Source organism: Anabas testudineus, chromosome 9 (genome assembly GCF_900324465.2).
Source record: "Anabas testudineus chromosome 9, fAnaTes1.2, whole genome shotgun sequence".
In the NCBI taxonomy this organism is placed as follows: domain Eukaryota; kingdom Metazoa; phylum Chordata; class Actinopteri; order Anabantiformes; family Anabantidae; genus Anabas; species Anabas testudineus.
The window spans coordinates 16,667,392-16,686,341 of NC_046618.1; the positions used below are offsets into that span (position 1 = coordinate 16,667,392).

An 18,950-nucleotide genomic window follows, 5' to 3' on the forward strand; every position below is an offset into this window, starting at 1 on the left:
GTCTGTTGCGTCGTCATTATGAGGGTGGGTACTGTAGTTTTTCAGCATCCCTACATCAACACTTTTGTATTTGTCATTGTAAAATCATTTTTAAAGCGTACTCACAGTGTGCACAGCACGCATTTTAAATGACACAATAAGGGACATTTTGTCACACCAGCAGTCGTCACACACACAGATGCTAATTAAAACTCACTTACTATTAAGAAGTGATTAGAAGAACTAAGCTCGCCGCCCCCGATGGGCGACCCGGCTGTGTTTTACCTCCTGTTGGGGTTTTCTGTGATTATGAATTGAGTTTGTCAGTTGTGGACGTGCTAAAAATGATAAATTAGAAAAGTCACATTTACCAGACAAATTATAGCAGATTAATGTTTAGCTGAAGACTTAAAATCTCATTCTATTGTACATAACAACCATATGGGAACTTCCTTCTTCCACTTAAATATTAAGTTTATGAATGGAGTTTGGTCCACTAGTGGGATTTTCCTTATCAAACAAGCTGAAAAGACGAGTGTTGTGCTGGAGGAGGATTCTCCACAACCTGGAAAACCCGAAATTCTTATTAATGTGTTATAACTGACCTATTACAGCTTATAAACTCCTTTTAAACTGTGCATTGTAAGAACAAAGTGGCTCTGCACTGATCTTACACTTCCTGGTGAAGGCTATATTTGGAATCTGCCTTCGAGAGTCGTCTGTCATCGCGTAGTAACAGATGGTCTGACACCCCGTAAGAACTGAACCATTTATCTGTAATCTCCATCACCTGCACAGCGATTATCTTGTACTGGTTCATCAGATGCTCATTACTTTGCACATCCTGTACTAGAACAAGATGACACAGTACGCACACACACAGAAACGGCTGATTACGCAAGTCACTTTTTGGTTAGGTTTATTTTACAAAAAACAAATATACAGTTGATATATATTTAATATAATTTAGATGCTCATAACTGAAAGGGATGCAAATAAAAACGGGACAGATTTGAAAAGTTGTGGTTTTCATCAGCTGGTTGGGGGGGTGTTGAGTTCAACTGGAATGTTTACAGTGCTAAGTTAAACAGAATGAACAGTATTGAGAACACATTACATTCATCAACTGGACATTTTAAAATAAAACAGGGGAGGGGTTGCTGGCGCAGATACTGTCAATTAAAGACAACCTGAGGTTGAGGTACGCAGGGTCTTCTGAGAGTGAGGAGACAGCAGGAGTGAACTATAAAGCAACAGAAAACCAAACACGGTAGGTTTACGTGGTGTACATCCTGGAAACTTTGGCATTTGTCGAATATCTCTCCTACAGCCGATGAGCAGGTGCAGACACTGAGTTTTCACACAGCGTGTCCATCTAGAAACCTCCGATTGCTCCTTACATATACATATATATGTATATACATATATATAAAGGTGTGAAGTAGTGGGCATCTCTGAGATATTGCACTACACAAGTTCTGCACCACATCACACCCTGAACTTTCATTAAAACGAAACAAAAAAAAAGGGGAAGGGCAACAGCAGCTTTCTGGCAAAGGCACAGTCATTCTCCCTTAAAGTCAGTTAAGAGAGGGGACTGATGGTCAAAATAGTTCTTGTTACCGTTGCGTTATTTTAGCAGAAAAGAAACAGAGAGGTGATGAGGGACTTGTTTGAGCTTGGACGCATAATGGCCGGAAGACCAACCGTACTTTTGCCAAAAACATCCTTGTTTTTGTTCCCCTTATAAACACTTAGGATGTCAGACTGGATCGTGATGACAAATTAAGGAAAACTTCACAACCATTGTACCAAATGATGCTTTGGTAGACAAAGCTGACTTAATGTGAGGAGGAGTAATCACAGCAGACTTACTCTGGTCATGTTAATGAGGAAATTAAGTTGCAATTATTAAAAAAAACAAAACAAAAAAAAAAAACAGGGAACTACAATGAAAGCGAGCAACAGACTGAATCAGGTCTAAAACATATATTAAGCATGAAGGTAAATCTAAACTCAACTGCTAAAGTTAGTGTTAAAGCAAAGTTAGAAGACAAACAGAATTAGCATCCTACTTCCCAAAGGCACCCTGCTGCTAATGGATGTTCTTGAAATTAAATTACAGAAACTCTGGTATTTCTTTGGGAAAATTTGATCACAAATCTGATGATGTTTATGGGATGTTCTGCCCCGTTTTCCAAAAATAACAAAAGGCTTTTTCAGGGAGGGTGTGTGTGTGTGTGTGTGTGTCAAAATGAGAGACAATGTTCACAAGAGAACAAAACTGAAACAAATCTGTCGTGACCAGAAAAAGATCTGTTCGGTTCTGGCTCAACACAGAGTTGCCATAAGGTTTGAATCAGTTCGGGTTCCAAATAGATGTATTTGAGAAAAGTCAGACCTGGTGGTAAAGGAGATGAAACGCCATGAGTGAACTACACACCAGATGAAGTTTCTGTCTTTGGTTAAAGCCTGTTTGGTGTTTTTCTGTAGAGAAATCTCCAGAGAAAAGGAGCAAAAATCAGCTCTTGTACGTCTTGAACTGGTGGTTCAAACCTTTGTGACACACTCAGAAGGCACCTTAAGGTTTGAACTGGCCAATAATAAGGGCACAGACAGGTGAAGCTGGAGTTGCACAGAGGAACGTGTGTGATCATCGGTGTGTAACATCTCATGGCGTCTCCATCCTTTCAAAGCTTTGCGATAAGTGAAACCAAACTTACTTTGCAAAACCTCTCATTAAAAATATGTTAAGTTCTATTCAAAATTATCTATAGTGTAAAAATATACCATTCTCACAGTCCCTCCTTATTTTTTTCCTTCTTTCTATGGACTGCTGTGGTGATATATTTTACATAAGACGCTAAGAAAATAATTAATGCTATCAGTGTAAAAAGTAGAGCTGGTGACATGATGCTACTCCGAGAATCGAGATTCGCTTGACGTAAGAAAATAAATGTTAATATTTACAGAGGCACCCGTGTGATTTCACTGTCACTGTTGTTCAGGGGTTGCACCATATCACCATCTACTCACAAGAACCCTTTAAGGGGTGTAATGGTAGATTATCAAAGCACAACAAAACTCATTGGAGCAAGGTTTCAAACATTTTAAACCTGGGTGGAACTTTCCAGCGCTTTGACCCTTCTTGAGAATCCACACCAGCTGAAAGATGAGGAAGATGATTTAGGCTGAATTCGATTCAATCCCATTTTGTTTTTGGTCTTTAATTCAAGTGTTTTCTCCTCTCGCGATCTTTGGAGTGAAGCCGTTCAAGTTTATGCCTTCGCTCGTACGCTTTATTTATTCATCTTAGGGTGCTTAGTCTCATTTTTGGTGACACAGAATGCTATTTATGCCACTAATGACTGGAGTGGATATATAATCATTATTAATATATCATCTGCAATTTGTGGCAATGAAATTAATTTAAAGCACTTATCCCATTATCACTATTATTAACTTCTGTTCTGTAACAAGGGTTCAAATGAATAAATTAATGTAGATTCATAATAAGCCAATGTTCAGTGTTCCAGGATGGTGAATGTGTAAATATTAATGCACCGCTAAGACAAAATGAAGGGAAACCAAACACTCATCACAGTATAACACCAAGTTAAAGTTAGTTAAACGTCGAGGGACATCAACCTGTTCATTAAGGAAGTAGTCTTGCTGTGTCTCCCAGCACAATCTCAAGATCATGCAGGAGATAGCAGAAACCTGGCTGTTACACCAGGGGCCACACTCGCACTTCGCTGTCAAAATTTGGTGAAATTGGTGAAATGTTTGTCATTTTGTTCTTTTTTCAGTCGACTGAAGTTTTCCCTTCATTTGTTTATTTTAGCAGTGAGCATATATTGTATTACACCATCCTAATTTCTGATTTTGTTTGAAATTGTTTCAGTGAAATGTGAATTTTGTGCACATAGAGCCTTTGGTGCATGAAATGTGACATGTGACACTGATTTTGGAAATCGTAGCAGTGGAAAAAAAGGGCACGAAGGTGAATACTGTACCAGAGTGAGACCAGCACAGACGCACTGAAACTACACTTTAGCTCATCTCTTACACCACAACGGATGGACACACGCACGCACGCGCGCGCGCGCATACACACACACACCATAAACACTGCTTTAGACAACTGTGCTGGTGAAAGCTGATCATTACTGTGGTTCTCTGTAACTGCTCGAGCAAAGGTGTGAAAGAGTGGAAGCGGTGTTTCTAGGAAAAGCATCCCAATTAACTTTAACCAAGGTTTCCCCATTTTTACGTTATTTTTTAAAATTTTTCTATAAAAGAATCTGTGTATAGAAAATACACATTGTTTCCAAAGTGCACTGAAAGCAATATGCACTAAAATATATAGCAATACGCAAGAGGAGGAATATCTAATAGATAAAGGTAAAAACACTCAATAGAGTGCTTCTCTGTGTTTGTCGAAAAAGGCTGGAGTTTGCTCCACACTACGAACGGCGTGTGAAGAGTAAATGTCTTTTTAAATATGTTAAAGGTGCGTTTGATTTAACTCATTTTTCAGGCAGTGCTTTCCCATCAGCTTGGGTTGATTGCCTACAACATTAAATCAAGCGCACCTATTTGAAAGGATGTTTTTTTGCCTGGGCAGCTACACCTGTGGCTCTCCCTCTCTCACACAGAACCTCAACATCAATAAAAGGAGAATAATCACCATAGTCAACACTGCTATAAAACTCCCAAAAATACATTCACTGTGGACACTCTGGGTGGAGGCTGTGAGGGTCTGACACTGGTAAACGTAAACACACACACACACACACAGAGCTCAGACATAGTGAGGCAGTGTGCATGTTTCGACATACACGGTGCTATGCACTCATCAGACAAAGACTTGTTCTCTCAAGTTCATGAGTCTGCTAGAAACACGTTACATGAAGCTTAGTGGGGGTAACGCAACGTGTTCATATGATGTGTGTGTGTGTGTGTGTGAGCGCGTTGGCTTCACAGGTGACTGCCGTCTTTCAGAGGAGATGGAGGCGTTTGAATCGGCGGGTCAGAGCAACATGTACTGGTTGTCTATTGCCCGCTTGCGGCCCCGCTCAGGTTCCAGCTCATAGTCTGAATCCCGCTGAGGGATAATGGAAGCGTGGGTGTTGGTGTGGCGGAGCAGAGGCCTTCTCCCCACCGATTCGCTCCGGCGGAGAGGAGCAGGGACTGGTGCAGGAGGGTCAGGGGGAGGGTTGGTGCGATTGAACGGGTGGTTCCCTGGCCGAGAGACAGAGCTGGGCGTGGAAGCAGAGCTAGTGGTGGAGCAGGAGGAGGCGGGCTGGCTGGAGCTGCGAGCCAAGCTGTAGTGAGCTAAGCTGGGCTCAGAGCTCCACCGGTGGAGGGAGAAAGGAACCAGGACGGTGCCTGAGAGCTGACCTGAGGGGAAACCACAAAGAGGAAAGGAGATTTTGTGACTACATCAGTGACAGACTCCACCTTCACTGGCTTTTCTCCTGCACAGTGCACACCTGTTTACCATTACACACCCACACAGGATTACATTAATGTTATTATATTAGGATTATTATGAAGCTCATTTTTCTTTTTACAGTTTTGATCATTAGTGCTGAAAAAAGCTAATGTCCAAGATCTGAGAACACGACTACATTGACAAAAACTTTGAAAAGAAAACAAGGATGTTAAATTATTAGCCAAACTGATGCAAATATCTGTAGCACTTAACATCAGTGTTTCCAGCCAGTGCTGATTTACACTTTTCAGTCTCAGTGATACAGCGCCTCAAAACAAAGAAACACCTTCTTGTACTTTATATTTCCATTAGTTGTGGACAGTTCAAAGAAGCCAGATTTTCCCTCATAACTCCAATGATCTAGTCGAGGAGTTCTGAGCCTCACTTTGGGAACCAGTGGTTCCGATCTTAGTTAAACTGTCTTTTTTAAAAACTCACTCACACGTCACTCGGATGTTATAAATGTTGCAAAAATGGAGCTAATTTTCAATCCAAAAGCCTTTGAACCACAGAGTAGTGATCAGATAATGTAATTAAGAGAGTGCTAAAAATGTGAGAAGTATGTAGGAGGATATGGATCTTGTGTTTGTTTCATGTATTAATAACGGTTTCTTTATCACTCGACACAGATCAGATGTTTTCCTCTGACACTAGTTTTAGTCTCTTCAGTGGAGCAAAAGCTCCAGGTAATGTTTAACTCACCCACTTCTTTGCTAAATTGCTTGCATGTTGTTGCAAAACTGAAGTAGCTTTACCAAAACCAATAAAACTGAAATTGCTAAAACAAAGATTGAAATAATATGTAAATGTATGTTTACTATCAACAAGTCATGCATCAAAGAGCTATGAATCAGAGCTGACTCTCACCCTGTGACGGAGGGCTGGAGCCCGCCACTACAAAGCTGGACAGCGTGACGGCACCGGCGGCTCCACACTCCAGTGGGATGGGGAAGAGGCGGAAGTGACTGAGCATGTCCATAACAGAGGGGAAGCGCAGGTGCTGCACTCTGCACTGACCCCATTCTGTTAGAGAGAGACGCAGGTGCTGCAGAGACAGAGAGACAGGGACATGAGGGAGGAAAAACAATTAAGAAAAGATTCTGAGAGCTGAACTGTGACCGGACCGCTTTTTAACTCTTTATGGTCCTAAATGGTGAGTTTGCTTCTGTTTCTGGGAACCAAAACCCAGTTTGACACGTGCACCATGCGGGTTCATTCATGTTACCAAATGTTTTAGTGAACCACTTCAGGCCTTCCGTTTCTCGTTTTAGCAGACATTGTGAAATGTACCTTTGCTTTTCCTTGGTAGTTAAATGTGAGGACGTAGTCTCCCCTGCGTGTCTCACTCTGTCTGACCAGAAACACTCCGTGTCCCCCTGGTCCAGAGCTCTGAACCAGGTGTGCTGCCTTGACTCGGGAGATGGGCCCATGGAACCAAGGGTAGGAAAACAGGAAGTGGTCTGTCTTCTGGATAACCTGCTCCGGCAGGGTGAAGGGGATGGGACCTGGAGGGATGAAAAGAGAAACAAAACAGTTTAATTATTTTAAATCATAAAGCTGGACTAATCAATATATTATATTAATAATGGATGGAAAGCTTTAAAACTGCAGTGTACACAACCTGCACAGCACCAACAGCAGAACACAACTAGACTTGACTTGATGGTGGAAAACACAGTGCAGCATTTAGCAGCTTAGGTCTGATAAGCTCCAGAAACAGAGTCTCATCATCTCACACCTCACCACTCACTTTGATTTGCTGACTCTGAGCTTCCTCCGTGTGTGTTGGCTGGTACAGAGCTGTCAGCTGGGGAGGGGAGTGGCTCCAGATCCACGCTGCTCAACCTGAGAGACAGGAACAGAGTCAGATTACACCCACTGCGTCATCTACATCACATATTGTACGTCATTCTCATTGTTTCATTTCTTCCTGAGGAAGAAAATAGATTCATTTGATGATTATTTCATGTCAATTTGAGTATTTTTTTTTCCACAGCTTGAACTGTGCTAAAAAGATTAGTGTCCTCTTTTGATTTTTGGGTTGAAGTACTCCAAGATATCTGGAAGTTGCGTCATATAGTAGCTTCATATGCACTTACAAGCAGCACACACATGCAGTACAGTGGTTGTGTAAAAATAAAGCATCATTTTCCTTTCTTTGAAGGATATAGTGGAGTAAAAAGTAAAGCATTACTCTCTGAATTCTACTGGATTGATATTAGAAATTGCACTACAATAAAATTCTCAAGTACTGTGTCTCACATTTACAAGTACAAAGTACAAGAACTTGAGTTGCTATGAGTTAAATTGCACCACTTAGTAAGTGTGTGTTAGTGGAGTGAGTCTGGTTAACAAACAACAGGTAACAGGAAACAACAGGTTGAAGGAACGCAAAGACACCAAGTACAGACAGGTAGTGAGTCCAGTTTACCAGTTTAGATCTGAACCAAGACTTAATGTTCTGTTTCCGTGCTCGTGTTCCCTCTTTCTCCATTACACACAGACACAGACACACACAAAACAGAGATGTACAGACAGTGTGTGTGTGTGTGTACATACACAGATGGTTGAAAGAGGGAAGCTTGAGCAAGTCCTGCTAAAATGCTGACTTGAGTTTGTAGTGCTCTGATTAACAGGAAGACAAGTCTCCTTTCTCCTCCAATGGTTGTGTGAAGAGTAAAAAACAGAGCTCAAACCTACTTTTGTAACTTGACAACATTTGTATCTTTCTCTTCCAAAACAACTGGTCACAGTAAAGGTAAACACCAGTGACCCCTATGTTAATACTCACTATTATTATTATTATTATTATTATTATTATTAAAAGGAATCACTCAGAAATGTCCTTGTTGTCTGGAGAACAAGGGTTTTATAACGATGCATTAGTAAACGCAACATGTGTCACAATGGACAAATGTTTGCTGATAATATCTACATATAAATATGATGTGATTATTATTATTAGATACTTATTTCATTTTTTTATGTATCTTTGATTTTAAGCAAATCAATGGGATCAAGACTGTTTGCTAATTATTTGTTTGTATGAACAAAATTATTGGCATAATTTCAGTTTGGTTGAATTGGTCAGACTATAACACACAGTCATACTAAAAATAGTAGTACATGAATGTCTGCAAAAGTTTTTAAATGTTTTGATAAAAACAAGAAGAATAGAAATATAATAATGGTGCATTTGGTTTATGAGCCATCTGAATAAACAGTGTGAGTGTGTGTGTGTGTGTTTGTGTGTGTGTGTGTGTGTGATAGCATTCCAGACATCTGCAGAAATGAGAAAGGTCCTGAGATTCTCCTGAGTCTCAGACCTCCCCCACACTTCCTTTCACACAGCGACACACACGGAGCAAGTGAGAGAAACCGTCACACCGAAACAAAGACAGACTCGTCTAATTTGTAGCGCAGGAGTATTAGTTATAGTAAATTGAGTATTGGGTACATGCTGCTTCCTTTAAGAAACAACACAGAATAATTTATAGTGAGGAATGACATGCAAAGTTCAAAGGTCTTCTGGCAGGCACATTGTAAACCTATTGTCTACAGCAAGAATTTTAATCACTAGCTCCCCAGGACTCCACATCTCTCCAATTTTAATAAGTTTAATTTAAAATATACAAATAAAAGTTCTGTTTCATATTACGTGTACAGTCATTGCAGGATACTCCCCACACAACATGTGGTGCTCCTCAAAGTTTGAGTGTAAATATTAAGTTAACTGATCAGTCTGATGAATGATTATTTCCAGAAATATTTGAAATAAGAAATACAGAGGGTCAAACCTGCTCCAGTGTGCAGAGCCTTGAAGCAAAGAACGGTAAAGCTCAGGAATAGCAAAACAAGCATGCACACGCAAATGTTTGTCCACAGATACACATTCACTACAAAACTTTCTCACTTGCATTTGCAAACACATACCTCAGCAAAGGTAAACATCCAGTACACACACCAAATGCTAAAAAAGTCCAAGGCTTAAATATTTCCACTCAGAATCTCAAGAAAAAAAAAAAGCTGTGCAAGGGGAGAGGATAGAGCAGGCTGCTGTTACATAGAGAGTGTGAGTGTGTGTGTGTGTGTGTGTGTTTCTGTGGAAGTATTAACGTGTTAACTTTTCATTTCATTTGAGTAAAGTACTGGTTTTCCTCCACTAAAAACTGAATCTACTTAGTTACTTTTGCACCACTAAAGCAAAGGTACTGATTTCATGTGTTAGGTTTGGCTTTGACTCGTATGACAATAAACTAATCATCAAATCTAGTTTTCACTTCAGTCTGTGCTGACAAAAATCAGAATATGCCCAAAAATGTGTTTGCATTTGAAAATGAAACGTCTGTGTGGAAACAGACTGGGTTCTGCTATCAGTGTTCGACAGATATCAAGCGTCTGACTGTTTCTCACCTGTTGCTGATACATTCTTTTAGCTCTGTGGTCCAAGAGCTGACCTGCTGGTCATTGTCCGTCTCAAATATCAGACTACCTCGATTAACCTGCAGAGACAGAGAGGAATACGTTATACAGTCATGCTAAACTGCTGCCTAAAGCCCCAAAACTGAATCTTAGATCCACATTTAGCTACAAAGAGAAGAAACAGCCAATACACAAAGTACAGTCTTCTATATGTATTTAAAAGTGATCGTTAGGAACATGATTTGTTGAGAGAACCCAACATGTTAGTCAAACCAGCATATGAAGAGAGTAAAAAAATGAATACAGAGAAAACTAAACTTAAACTTAAAATAAGCTTGTTATCAGTTTGGATAGATGTATCATTTATAATAAAGTTTAAAAGAAAGTTACAGCTACTTCCTGCACGCTCGACCAAGGAGCCACTCTTCACCTAAATCAAATGCAGTATTTCCCTGACAGGTACAATCTCCTGTCGGGTGTTATGTGTACAGTGTAAAAGGGCAACTCCAGGCAATATGTGGACCTAATTCTTCAGACACTGCAGTTAATGAGAAACAGACTAAACCCACTGAACAGTGGCAAGTGAAACCTGCCTCCTGACCTGCATCTGTGCAGTTTGATTCGTTTTTCTCTACATAAAGTTAACTGATAACAACTATGCATGTTTTGTTGCTCAGTATTTTAAATGACAAAATGGGGGACAAAGCTTCGTAAAGGACGGCTACCTATTTCAAAAGCTAATTTAGCGAAGCTAAATGATTATGTGGAACATATTCAGCATGTGCATGGACAGTGGAAATGTGGAAAATGCTGGAGGAGAGAGGTTGAAGTGTTTCTGAGGATGTTTTGATACTCACAAAACAAGGTTTGGGTGGAGTATCCTTTACGTTTCACTGAACAGGCCTAAATTAAAGCTATTTGGTGACTTCTGTTTTGAAATGTTGTGACACAATAATTGTCTCGTTTCCTATTCATGTTGAATTCAGGGTTGCAGATCTAAACATTGTGCATGTAAACAACTTGGTGGGTAGAATCTGCAAGGTTAGCCTTTTTGAACAGAACAGACCGCTTAAAAGCACTGTACGTACCTTTAGAACAAATGTGTTTAAGTTGTCGGGCATCTCCAATACGTTACAACGACGGACTTCTTGGATATCTGAGCAGTGAGTCGTCAGTTTAGGACTGGAAGCCTGAAAAACACAATAATAGAACGATGACTGACCGATCAGGTGATATTTGCATGAAATAATGAAAGAGAAAATGAGCAAACAGACATCATTGTTCTGTGCAGATGCCACTCCAACATGTCTTGAAGTTATGCTAACACAGACCACACTGTACCAGAGGACACAGCTAACAAACACAGATGCTGTTTGACTGCAGGCTGTGTCTTTACACTTAATATCACACTTCATGATTCAAATCAACCCAGAAAAACAGTGACACGTGTCATATGTCACACGTCATGTATATCTGTGCAGTCATACGTTTGTTCATATGAACAGTCTATAAGTGTCTGAATGTGTGAATCATGCAAGCAGCTGACACTAAAACTTCCCTTAGTGAAGGTAATTACAGTAAATCACAGGAAGAGGAACATGATGGGACTCACATGACAGTTTGACCCATGACCTCACATGTGATGATGTGCACACCGACAGACGCATACACTCTAAGTCATCATATGTAACTCATACAGCAATGCTGAGCATGAAGACACACACGGGGACCCCACCAACACACACACTTGATTGGATGACTGTCAGCCATGTGTAGCTACAGGCCTGAGGCATGTTGGGGCAGAAGTCACTGAAATGAAGCCTGGGTGACAGCTGAGAGAAACATGTGGAGACATGGATGTGGAGTCAGCACCTCTGATTTAGAGTTTAAAAACCAGTACATGTGTCTGTGTTTGTTGATGTGCAAGACAACTGAATATGTGAGAAACAGAGTTCTCAGATGTTCTGAGGAAGCAAAACCATCATGTGACTGACTGAGATCCTTTTTATTCAAGCAGCCCAAAATCTTAATATGTATGTAGTATTTAAAGGTCTTGGGCACTTACATGATGTGATGTCAAGAAACATCCGATTATGTAGTTTGTCTAAAATAACAAGTTTACAGAAGTTATTTGTGAATGTAAAATGACCGGCATCATCAGAATACTGCTTCTCAAATTGGAGAATTGAAAAAAAATAAGCAATTCACAGACTTAGAATTGTGTATTGTAGTTGCTGATTAATTTTTTGCTGATCGTCTAAGTTAGATATCACAGTAACTACTGAAAATATAAACTTGTTACCAAACAGCTGCTTATTGAGACAATGTTGTTCAGTACTGTATGTTTTAGCATCATGTCCAATAGTCTTCTTTCACCCCTGTTTTGGTCTCTACTTTGAATTCCACCATGGAAATATTTGGCTCTCTAGTTACTAAATGCTTCACTATGTTCACTAGTTGATTGGTAACTCGCTCTCGCTCTCTCGTTTGATAGTGTACAGTAGGTTTGTAAGAGCCTGCTGACAGTGAAGCAAACAGTCAAATTGAAGACGTGACATCTAAAACACAAGCTGAAACTCACTATGAAGTTCCATAAAGCTGAGCAGAGGTGAAAATGTGAGTGATAATTATCTGTAGACCCTCCTTCACACCGTCTTCTTTTCCATTGTAAAACACGGGTTATACCTGCTGACCTACTGGATCTTACACTGGTACTGATTTATTTTAACTACGGACTATGAATCACAGTATCATGCTATAATGATATAAGTATAGAGAGAGAATTTATCACAAAGCGAAGGCTGAAGGTACAACAGCGCACAGCGGAAGCTAATGAGCTACAGTGGGATCAACATTAAACCCTATGGGACAAACATTTGCAAGATGCAGAACAGAAAGTGGAGGGGGTGAGTAGCATGAGAGCAGAAGCAGCAAAAAGGAAACTGACAAGACAGAGAAAGAAGCAGTGTTGGGTGGGAGAGACGAGAGGGATGAAAAGCAGAAGAAAAAACAGGGAGGATGGATTCCAGGGCTTTTGTGCACCGGATGAGTTTGAGTCTATGTGACAGCGCGTGAGGCTGAGGAATGTCTATGTTAATCTTACACATGCATAAAAACAGTCAGAAACACACTCACACATCAAAAGAATAGACTACCCTCCCACAGCATCTCGATTTCCTCAGCTTGCCAGTGGCGTGAATGAACCCTGCAACTCCAGCCGCTCTCTGTTTTAACCACAGCGTCTAATATTATCAATAAAAAGCAGTGTGACGCAGAGATGAGAAGGATCTGACTCATTCTGAGATATCACCGAATGAGGAACTGACTAAAGATGAAATGGTACCAAATCGCTGCCACAGCTGAACCTTAGTGCGGGATGTTCAGAGAAAGGCGTTTCTGCTTCTTTATATTCATGTTAACTTTCAAGGTTTTCTTATAATTGTCATGTGGAGAAAGACAATAGTGAGAAAGATATAATCAGTGTATTCTCAGAGGAACACTCGCAGGAAAAAAAAAAGTTGCTATTTTACAAGATGCTATGCAAAGATTTGTGTTATAAGTCATATATAATGCAAACATTTTGCTAGATTATTTAAAAACAAGTTCATAGTTCGCGGCACTGAAAACAGCAGGTGGCAAATCTCACTTCAAGGTCAACTGAGTACATGTACTGGAGATTTTCATTATGCAACATGGTCTTCATTAACAGACTGCTTTTGAGTTGAACTGTTTCCATAATCAAGAATGAATTTGAACCACAACTTCTAAGCCAACATGGATAAAAAGTCCATCTTGTACTGAAACAACTGAAAAAAAAAATCTATGAGCTCTATGACAAATGGGAAAACTAAAATCGAACGAAAGGTCTCAGTAAATGGACCTTAAACCTGCAATAAGTGAGGTTTTTAGGGACTCGCATGTGCCAGGAGAAACAAGCTCAGGTTGATATGGACAATAAAGAGACAAGACGTTTTAGATTTGACTGACGTTTATGGAGACGCTTCAGTTCAAGCCAAACTGGAAGGAAGATATGGTAACAAAGTGCACGATGTGAAGGTTGCATGACTGATGTCAATGTTCTTGCTCGTATGTGGTTCACATTTCGGTTTAATTTGTGCATGCGTGGCAGTTGAAGACCTCAATGGTGTACAAAGCGCAGTCCGATGCAAACACGAACGTGAACCACCAATACGACTGGATCGTATTGGATTTCCAAATCTAATAGTGACTATTAAACTTCAGGCATCCTCAAGTTAAACTTGAATTTAGACTTATTTTATGTTAAACAGTTTTTTCTTGTGTTGCAAGTCGTACAATAAATCGCTTAATAGAGAAAATATAAATGTGTTAGTTGTGACTCCACTGTATTTACACCAAATAAGAAATGTGCATAAAAGGTGCAAACCAGTTTTCTACTATTTGAAGTTGATGATTAATGAACGTTTAGGTGTCGTGCCAAAACTAGAACAAAGATAGAGAGAGAGATGAGAATAAAAGATGCAAGTTCAACATCAAGTAGACAGGATGTGTGACAGCTAATGAGATGTGCTACTCTACTGTGCGTGCGTTGGTGAGCATACGGGCAGAGTGACTCATTGAGACAAACTCAATGTGAGAATGTGAATGAATTTCTGACTAATAGCATCTTTGAGGAACCATATGTGTCTGTGGAGGGAAAAATAGAAAAAGAAAAAAGAAAAACATGCAGCAGATGTCTGAGTGGTTGTGCAACAACATAACAGGCCTGATTTCTGTGAATCAACTTCATCAGGGGAGCAAGTTTAGGCTCACAGCACATTTCCCACACACGCACGCATGCACGCACACACACACATGCATGCATGACCTTTGACCTTTTTGTTCTTTATTTGTAATCTGCATACAACTCAATCAAGATTATTTCCTCAACACCACCAAGCAATGTGGGAAAACTGCACAAGGATTCATGAACTATGAGAATGACCAAAGAGCTGACCACAAGAGACACAAAACAACCACAAGAGACACACAATGACCACAGAAGACTCGAAAAGGGATGCAAAAACACCACAAAGACTAAGATGGGGCACAAAATTACCATAAATAGACCATTTAGAGACAGAAAAGGACCACAAAAAAAAACAAAAAAAAAAAGTGTCAAGAGTGGGAACCAACCAGCATGAATCAAAGGATGTAAAATGACGACAACGAGAAAGAGGGTCGTGCTCATGTGTTGAAAATGTGCTCATGCGAGCCTTCTATTCAGATCTTTCTGCCAAAAACAAAAGCTATGTAACATGTCCGTAGGCATCAACATTATCCACACACATACTCTGAGCATATAGCATGTCTGTATACACGGAGTAAAAATGTGGAAAGTTTTTCCACTGATCTCTTAAATTACTGCTCCTCTTTGTCTCCATAGCTTACTGTACTGGTTGCCAGATCGCAAGTCAATGGATTTCTCTTTCTCCTGCAGCTGTGAAGAGTACTGCACTGTTACGACGTCTGTAAACAGGCTACAGCCTGCTCCAAGCTGCAGCATATGAAAAGTAATTTACCCAGAACAGTTTGAAAGTTTTCACATTTTGCTGCTGTAGCGAAAAAAGTTGGCCTCTGCAAATTATTGATGCATGAAAGCTGTGAGATAAAGTGGAAACTACTCAGGTAAAAGACAGACTGGAGTTTTATCAGCTTAACAAAAAAACTGATCACTTTATTAGAAATTACAGACTACTGATCGTACTCACAACAACAACATGCTGTGGAAAAGAACAAAGAGGTAAAACATTATTGCATCACTGCGTTTTACAACATTATATTATATTTTCCTTATCAACTCTTCATTGAAGCCATAATATAAATATTTATAACGCTGTCAGATTAACATTACCACAAACAAGAGGCTGAATCTTTAACCGGTTACTAAAATAATAACACGGCAGAAACAAAATGATATTGTGACCCAGTAACAATTTTCTGTTTTCACTTGTTGCTCTTCTCATGTTGAGTCAACTTTCACTACTATGTTTCAACTTCAAACACATACACAACCAATATCATGATGCAGAATGTAACAGCGACAATATTTGTGTCACACTAGGTTGTGTAAATACTGGTATAATGTGTTGTTTATGTAGGATTGGCTAAACCATGCATCTTCTGTATCACCTTAAACTCATTTTCCAAAATCCAGCCAGTCATCTTCAGCAACACCATCTCTGCTGTGACTTAAAATAAAGTTTAACAATATCTGGCTGCAAAGCTTCGTGTTTTATATCATAAATTGAAGGTCCTTATATTGCTACTAAACTGCATGCATGTTCTCATGGAGACTAAAACTACAATGATTGATTTAAGATTCATGACTATAATGTTAAATAAACACATGAAATGACAAACCAACAGGTACATTTTAGGCACCAGTGCCGCCCGTATCGACTGTTTCACACAGGTTTATAAACGCGCCAGCAGACGCACACAGTTGATGAAAGTAGCTCACAAACAAACTGAGACACGGCAACAGATGCAACCGTGCAACCTCTCACCCACACAGTCACAAACACATCTACGGTCTGAGCGTGCACACCCACACACATGGGTGACACACAGGATGTTTGGAGTCCAAAACGATCTTCCCAGGGTCCCTTTCTCAAGGCCGTCACCGTGGCAACTGACTGACACTCAACATTCCTCTATCCCTCCGAGGGTCACCACAGCCAACATTGTCCGGGGTGCATGCATCAGTGTGTGTGGTTGTGTGTGTGTGGTGGGCTGACCTGCGATTCTGCAGGGTTAACAAACTGGTCCCTGGAGAGATTTAATAAAGTGTCTGTGCACAGTTATCCTACACACACACTCTCTCTGCAGCACCACCCATCACGGCCTCATCAGGCAGCGGAGACCTTGACCTTAACTGACAAACCTACAGAGAGTTATCACTCGACTCTCAGCTTCACAGAACTCTAGAGCCAGTTCCAGCTCATTGTTCAGCTGTCTGGCCTTGAATCTACTGCTTTGGTTTACTCTCACCACTCTCATACCAACTTCAGCAACAGCTGGCAGCTATTTTCAGCAAAGGAAAAGCTCTTAAGACCCACTGCAGACTACCTGTTCAGCACTAAACAGTAGAGGATGCAGTTAGAGTCTAGCTAGTGAACATAGTGCAGTACTTAGGAGCTTAGGAGCCACATAGTTCCCTCAGGAGTTGGTAGAGAACCAAAACAAGGAAAGTGACTATTTGACTGCATTGATCAGACATCTCAGTTATTTTATATGCAAATAGAAGCATTGTATAATAAGAGATGGGTGGACAATGACAAATGATTGTCCCCACAAAAGTATGATTAACTTTTGCTAAAAACAACAGTTCCCTGCTGTTTTAGGAATTTATTTAAACTGGACTTAGTGGTGAGTGACACAGACAAGCTGTGCAAGTGTTGATGTATTAGGAGACAAACCAACACACTAGTGCTTTGGGTCTTTTCTTGAGATTTCCTAACTGTGATACTGTGACATTATTGCAGAGTTTAATATTTTGATCCCTGACATTTGATTTTTACAAACTCTGCTTGGGTTATGGCTACTGTAAACAAACCCCTGGCATGTTTGTAATGAAATATACAGCTGCTGTATTGAATAGCATTAGATTGTACAGGTATCCTTTATTAAGTGGCCAGTGAGTGTGAATGCCCCTTAATATGTTTAAACAATGGCTACAGCTGCAGCCAACAGCAGCTAATAGCAGTTGGCATTGTTTTCACTCGACTTCACCATCTGTTGTTTTCAGCGCCACAGATACACACTCCTGGAAGAGGTCTTCTACCAGAGCTGATGCAACAGGAATAGATTATTTGGTCCTGGTTTCCTCCATGATGGCGGGGGGCTACATTTTTCTTCCTATACACAGTAATTAATAAGATCTAAAGCCTTGTTAGTGGCACAGAGATATTTATTGTTGCATTTATTTCTAAATCATCACAAAAAGAATATCCACAACAAAAAATGCATTAAAGGTTGTATAGGCTGTATATCTCTTTTGGGTTTTAACAGTGGTTTGTGTGGAGTTTCTTTTGAAAGTAGGATTTGACTCAGACAGCAGATCCAAAACATGATAAGATGCTGAGGGATGTTTTACAGATTTTCTCTGGTCTCCAATGTCAAATTGTTCAAATTACTGCTGGCTTTGAATGACATCTACAGAGAGCTGCTTTAATTGCATAACTTTACACATGTATGACAATAGCAACCTCTTAATTTTATTTTTTCAAATACATTTCAGGCCAACTGTGATCTTGCATTGACAACTGCGGGCAGTAAACATAATTATAAAGCAGTAAACGTTGTATGTTTACGTATTTTACAGTTCTATTTTAAAAACCTGCCTCCACCGAGAAAGAAAAACACAGTCGCAAACACTGTCACCTCTGTACACACTGCTTTCTGGTTCATGTACATAGGAAGAGTACAGGCAGCTAGGAGATCACTAGAACTGATCACATTCACAATCAGCACTATCTGTGGCATCTTGGAGGATGTGGGAAACACACACACACCCCCCCGAGCACTAGCTGTAGGGTTACCAACACTGATAGAGATGAGTGTGTTCTAGGAAACCTGTCACAAGCTGTCAGTGCTGTAGCCTTCAGTAATGAAAAAGTGTGTCAGTTCACAGCGCTGCCCTCCTTGCATACTTCTCAGAAATGCTGATATACAAGCCAAATATGCAGAAGTTAAGGGAGCACACTCAAGATTCACAGAACTCAGAGCGGTTCCTTGAAAATGAATTAGCTGTGGTTTTGCACACAAGCAAACACAATTACACACAATTAGCAAGCATGACAAGGCAGCACAACGAAGGGAAAGTGCTAACATCTTTTTAAAGGTTGCTTCAAGAAACAAAAATCTTTCCTCCACAGACGACTACCATGTTCTGAACGTAAGTGCTATTAGAGTTTACACCTTATTAAACGCAGACTAGAGATAAGAGATAACTAAACCATAAACACAGTGACGGTGTAGTTTATTGCACTGCTAAATTATACTGCATTATGCTGACATGTGTTTCAGTTGC

General features: G+C 40.1%; 1 protein-coding gene across 4 annotated transcripts in view; it reads right to left on the minus strand.

The window, feature by feature from the left end:
• Positions 1-897: 897 nt before the first annotated feature.
• The window catches only part of sh2b3 (SH2B adaptor protein 3), a 46,999-nt gene continuing 28,946 nt past the window's right edge, over positions 898-18,950 (minus strand). For all 4 annotated transcript variants that reach the window (XM_026343002.1, XM_026343001.1, XM_026343003.1 and 1 more), the window contains exons 3-8: positions 10,987-11,088; positions 9,890-9,978; positions 7,227-7,321; positions 6,767-6,981; positions 6,344-6,521; positions 898-5,382 (exon numbers count right to left, since the gene is read on the minus strand). In XM_026343002.1, coding sequence (XP_026198787.1) covers positions 5,012-5,382; positions 6,344-6,521; positions 6,767-6,981; positions 7,227-7,321; positions 9,890-9,978; positions 10,987-11,088 — 1,050 coding nt within the window. In that variant the 3' untranslated portion in view covers positions 898-5,011. The remainder of the gene's footprint in view (positions 5,383-6,343; positions 6,522-6,766; positions 6,982-7,226; positions 7,322-9,889; positions 9,979-10,986; positions 11,089-18,950) is intronic.